The sequence below is a fragment of the Eretmochelys imbricata genome, chromosome 6 (genome assembly GCF_965152235.1).
Source record: "Eretmochelys imbricata isolate rEreImb1 chromosome 6, rEreImb1.hap1, whole genome shotgun sequence".
Lineage (NCBI taxonomy): Eukaryota > Metazoa > Chordata > Testudines > Cheloniidae > Eretmochelys > Eretmochelys imbricata.
The window spans coordinates 32,473,490-32,479,658 of record NC_135577.1 but is presented as its reverse complement, the minus strand read 5'-3'; the positions used below and the strand labels follow the sequence as shown (position 1 = coordinate 32,479,658).

General features: G+C 36.8%; 1 protein-coding gene across 1 annotated transcript; it reads left to right on the top strand.

The window, feature by feature from the left end:
- Positions 1-1,660: 1,660 nt before the first annotated feature.
- On the top strand, positions 1,661-4,867 carry LOC144266670 (calcitonin). The gene is made up of 4 exons (XM_077820130.1): positions 1,661-1,699; positions 3,230-3,325; positions 3,692-3,823; positions 4,669-4,867. Exons 2-4 carry the CDS (start codon positions 3,240-3,242, stop codon positions 4,865-4,867), a joined length of 417 nt encoding a protein of 138 aa, XP_077676256.1. The 5' UTR covers positions 1,661-1,699; positions 3,230-3,239.
- Positions 4,868-6,169: the final 1,302 nt, after the last annotated feature.

Genomic DNA, 6,169 nt, shown 5'->3' with positions numbered 1-6,169 from the left:
GGAATTCAAATTCATACTGTGAACAAGAATTGCGTTCGATTCAGTGGATGTAAACGGATTTCAAAGAATGCATACCAAAGACCAGTTTAAATCCGTGCTGTTCAAAGGAGAAACAGAGACGAGTAAATGGTCACAATTTAAGTACTGACTCTGAATAGAAGTCCCTGTAAAGAAGAAAAGTAGACTCCAATCCCTTCCGTCTTAACCAGCATCTCTCTTCAGACCTGCTTTCCAAACAACTGCCTACCCCACTAGGTTGCGCTAATGCATCCGATGAAGTGAGTTGTAGCTCACGAAAGCTTATGCTCAAATAAATTTATTAGTCTCTAAGGTGCCACAAGTACTCCTTTTCTTTTTGCTAATCTTCAGATGACTCCGGAGACTAATGTTATTCTTGTTTCTCAAACCCTATGAAAAGTGAATATAATAGCCAGAGAGAAAGACTTATTTTACAAGATGCTTGACCTTTAACTCGGAATTTAGTTTACATTAACAATAAAGAATGCGAGGTATGCTATGTGGAAAGACTTCAGCATGGTCGATAGTTGTAGAAGAGAGGAAAAATGGAAATTGCTCTTCTTGGTTGACAGAGGAAGGGGAGTCATTTTTGTTCATTATAGACAAAAGGCCTGATCTAAAGTACATTGAAATCAGAGTGAAGATTCACATTAATTTCAATGGGCTTTGGGGCTTTCCATGAATGTTTTGGTATTTATTTTCAGTTATTTTAAATTTCCCCTTTCCCCATATACTTGGCCAAATGCAAATGGATACTAGATACCAGGAACTATGGGAAAATGCGTAACCTGGCAATCCACAGGCTGGAACCTCAAAATTTAGTCCCTTTGAAGTCAGGGGAACTACCCAAGTGAGTAAAGGTTTGCAGTATCGGGCTTCAAGGTACCAAAGGAAAAACTTTTCTAATATGTGGAGAATAACAGATTTATTTGCTCCGGATACTATACTCTTAACGTGATATAATTAAACTTATTTAGTAACATAACAATTCCCATTCATCAGGAAAATAGTGAAATAACTTCTGCATTCATGTTTTAATTTGTTACAAAACAAAAAACTGTACTATTAGAAAATATGTGTAAAAATACTAAATACAGTTTCCCATGTATGCAGTTACATTACTATAGCCACTCATTTGCAGACTATAAAAATAATGATAATCCGCCGTTGTCAAGGTCCTTTTTTCTGTCTGCAATGCGGTATTTTTTGCAGTAGATGTCGCTTCTAATAAGTAAATAACCTGTCCTTTGAATTTTTCATTAAAAAGATATGGTACTTTTTGTGAGGGTAAGGGGCGGACTGTACATTATTAATGACTCGAGACGATTTCCCTTACTTGTCATTAATCGTCTGATGCGATCCGTCTTTTTTTCGTTCAGTGACCTCAGTGCAAATAAACCTATCAGATGTAGCCAACTGACTAGCAAATTTTGTGAATGGAATACTCAGTGACTGGAAGATGACGTAATTGGAGAGCAGTGGGTTTCGTGCCCGGTTGTGGATTGGCTACATTTTGCCAACAGACCTTATGATTGGCTGGCCAGTGCCGGTCAAACGCCTACACACTTTCACCCTGGCGGTAGATATAAAAGGGGGGTACTTAGGCATTGAACAGCATCACGATTTAGAAACATATATTGAGGAAGCCTTTACTGTTTCTTAAGAAGCTTTGCATTTCAAGGTAAGCATGCTCTTCCTTGCTTTTTCTTTTTCTTTTCTTAAATCTAGAGTTGGTGAGCTTACTTCAGTGCAGCAGAATTTGCAGTGCTTGAAGCTGTACCTGTACCCAGGAAGGTCTTTAACTGGTGCCCAGTTATAGTTTGTGTTGCCTTTCTCTGTTTTGATTTTTCTCTGTGCATTCAGAGAACGCATAATTTGTAATTAGCTAGATTTCGTATGGTCTTCTAAATTACACGTTACTGGATTCCTCAAAATAAAATAAAACAAAATAAAAATAAAAAATACCAAGGTAAAAGAAGGAATACATAATCCCCTTAGAATAATTGAAAGCAACCGATACTGCGTAGTATATTATATTTTGTATGGAAAAAACACCCTAATCTCTACATTATTGGGCTGCATAGCTTGATTTATTTTGTAATCATTTTGAGTTTTTCACAAAATCTGTTATAAAATGGTAAAAGTGTAAAGAATGACAACCTTCATTGTATGTTAGCTAGCAATATATGCTGTAGGTAGTAATAGGTGTTCTAATTTATGAGTGAAAAGGTTAAGTTAATCTAGAGATATTAATTAAAGCTGTGTGTCAGAGAGAGGAATTCTTCAAGATATGATTTTTTTAATCTTTCTGCTGTCTTGACTTGAATTCATCGGATTTATTTATCTTTGGTCATAATTTTGGGATTTTTTAAATTAAAATTAATTGAATGGACCTGTTTTTATAATTTTATCTAATTTGTATTTGAGTTGGAAGACTAGTATGTAAACTGTACCAGGAAGTGAGCACTCTTTAATATAATGTACTGATTTCTACACAAACAGAATTATTTTTAATTTTTAAATTAAACATTAAAACGATTAAAATGTATTAATATTCTGCAAAAATGAGAATACATAAAAATAGTGGTCATATTTCATATTTTAAAAATAACACTAGCTTTAGCTTTCATGCTTTTTCATAAGATTTACTGTACCTGAAGTGCCATTTTGTCCAGTTCAGATCCGACGCATTAAATGCATGAAATTATGTGTAGTGCTTCAACTACAGGGGAGAAGAGACACGTTTCCCATCAGTTTATAGACAGATCTACATTAATTTAAATCCCATTTTAGTTACATCTTGATAGTAATCCTAACTCTGAAAATACTCCAAAAATTACAATTTGGTCATATACAAAAATTCTGAAAATTATTTGAGAAAACTAAAGCAAGAGACCAAAGCAAATTAACAATAACAACCTATTACCAAGTTTCAGAGTAACAGCCGTGTTAGTCTGTATTCGCAAAAAGAAAAGGAGTACTTGTGGCACCTTAGAGACTAACCAATTTATTTGAGCATGAGCTTTCGTGAGCTACACGAAAGCTCATGCTCAAATAAATTGGTTAGTCTCTAAGGTGCCACAAGTACTCCTTTTCTTTTTGCTAACCTATTACCAAGTGTGCCTAGAGAGAAAGACTGCATCTTTAGTAGATCTGATAAGATTGAGGAGGTTGGAAAATGGCCATTGTTTGATCTGAATCTTTGTTGTAGAGAGGACATTATGGTTATGCTGAAGATTTCATCTTTCCTTGCTGTTTATGCCTTGGTTATGTGCCAGATGGATCGCTTCCAGGCAACCCCACTCAGGTAAGAAGCAGAGAGCGGTGGAAACTCATGAGTTTCGGAGCACTGAATCTGAACGGAATGGAGACATTTAGTTTTCGTTATGGCTGCATATAGGAAGTGGATCATAGTAAAGGAGAAAACTTAGATCTCCTAATACTATTTTTTTGTAATGTTCATATTTTAACATGCAATAGATTACTTACCTAGTGTGTGAGGGAACGAGTAGTCTTTGTCTTCAGTTTGGTATACATATGGACACTAGTGACAAAGACACGCTCAACTGTGTTGAATAGTGTCTAAAAGAACTCAGCTGCCTAAGTGCACAGAGGCAAAAGTCTCTGCAGCAGTTAGCCTTGTATTCATGCTGTCTCGCTTGTCTCCACCTAGACCTGGCTTAGAGTCTATAACAGATCGAGTGACACTCAGTGATTACGAAGCTCGGCGATTATTAAATGCGTTGGTGAAAGAATTTGTTCAGATGACCGCGGAAGAACTGGAACAAGCGACTGAGGAGAATAGGTAAGGGCTACAGCCCCGGGGATATGCACAGATGCTGGGGAAGCAGGACCACTCTGTGTGTCCATTTGATTTCCCAGCAAGAGCCACCTCAGCAGACGCTCGGGCAGGCTAAGATTTTCCTCTCCCTTGGGACTGCGGATGACCTTGTACAATACTTGGGAAGGGATGGTACTGCAGAGATGTTTTCCAGTGTCAGTATCAGGTGGATGGTTTCCACATAGTTAACCTGCTTTTATCTTTTTTTTTTACAACCGAGAGAAAATAAATAAATAAAAAAACCATTGGAGGGTGAGTTGAACTTCAAGGAGGGGGTTGTATTAAAATATGGCAGCAAGCGGTACGTTTTCCCGGTGGTAATATTGAGGGCTGTTCGATCGCTCCTGGATTCTCTGTCGCGATAGTGCATGATGCTGTCGTGAGGCATGGAAGGCCACTGGCTGAAGCGGGGCATCCTAATAGTGCACGCAGCGCCACCCTCTCCCTCAGAGCCAAGGCATGCAAGTACATTTGCATTAACCTTAATGAATTCCTATTGCAAAGCATGTTGATGAATGAGAGACTGAACAGCATGTCTAGTACATTGGAAGACAACCCCCCTCTCCTTTGACTACCAGCATCCCAAAATCTAATCAGTTTGCTTGATCAAGTAAACAATATTCATTTTGTTCATGATGGAACTCTGTTCTCCCTCTGATTTCAAGTGTGCCCCCCCCCGCATGAAATGAGTGTGAGGGGATTTTATCCTTTTCTTTTTGTCTCCTACTTATACTTATTTATCTAGGAATGTAATGCATGAATGTGCATGATTTATATTACTTTTTTGGCATGTTTTTTTCCCCCTGCAGCCTGGATAGACCTATTTCCAAACGCTGCGCCAGTCTGAGTACTTGTGTGCTGGGCAAACTGTCTCAAGAATTGCACAAATTGCAAACTTACCCTCGTACTGACGTCGGGGCTGGAACTCCTGGCAAGAAAAGGAATGTGCTGAATGACCTGGAAAATGAACGCTATGCAAACTATGGGGAATCCCTGGGAAACAACTAGACATGCTTATTTCCACCCTTCTCCCTTTTTTTTTTTTTTTAACTTGATGCATGTGGATCTAACCTTGATTGCTAACTTTGCTATGTTGTTTTGATTCTGTTTTCAACAGAGAATGTTTGAGATGGACTTAAAGTTAGGACGATAAAGAACACAACACACATACCAAGTTAGAAAAAAAAACCCCAAATAAATTAAAAAAGAATGAACAGCACTGCCTTGAGACTTCAACTGATTTTCTTAGACATTTATTTTAAAAAAAATCTAAACAAAGCTTTTCATTTCTAGCTATTACATGTACAGATAAACTCTTCTTTCATGCCTGCTCATGCACTTGTTCAATAAACCTATTTTTCTATGAGGATTAGGTCTGTTTTGATTAATTGTGTTTGGAATAGACAAAGCCAGAAAAGTTTTAGAAATCTTTTCAGAACTAGAGAAGAGCAGAACAATACAAAAGTTGTATAATAATTTAACTCCAGAATAGCTGAACAATTTGACCATGTTCATATACACTGGGAGAACTCCTAGACCCTTTTAATGCTTTCTATATGTATGTGTGCATACATAATCAGTCACACACACAATCTTAGTAAAAAAATTTGTATGAACTTTTGAAATGGCTAAGCATCAAGCAATGCATGTATTAACTAGTGTGAAAACACTAGAAATGTAATCCAGGTTTAAAACTGTTCTCATTGAACTCATCCAGGTAAGAACTTTAATATTCCTTTTTCATTTTCCTTTAAATTATTTACATGAAGCTTCTTTACAGTGATATATTACCATGAATAACTGGATTTTTTTTTTACATGTATCAGTTTTAGAAATAACCTGTGAGGTAGACTTGTATATTAAAAGATTGAAAAAGGGGGGGCTTTCATATCTGGGTAATTTAAAATCTTGTTTTCTGTTAACCCTTTTACTTTAATACAACAGATTTAGTGCTACTTTTGTGCCTCTAACTTTTTTTTTTTGTCTGTACAACATATATCTCATAATATGGGAACTGTTCAAAAAACAATTGTCATGTTACCAGGGATGTTTTCTATGGTACTGTCTCTGGATTTGTCTATAGTCCTAACTCGGGAAACATTCTCATTGAGTTCAATAGAAGATTAGCTTGAACAAAGACTATAGAAGTATGTACTCTAAGGCCCCAGTCCAGCAATACACATAAGCATGTGCTTAATTCTAAGCAAGTGAGTAGTCCCATTGAAGTCAGTGGGATTGCTAAAATGCTTAATGTTTTGCTCAGTGAAGGCCTAAATAAAGAAGAAAGCTGTTTAAATAGTGCAATCAGAT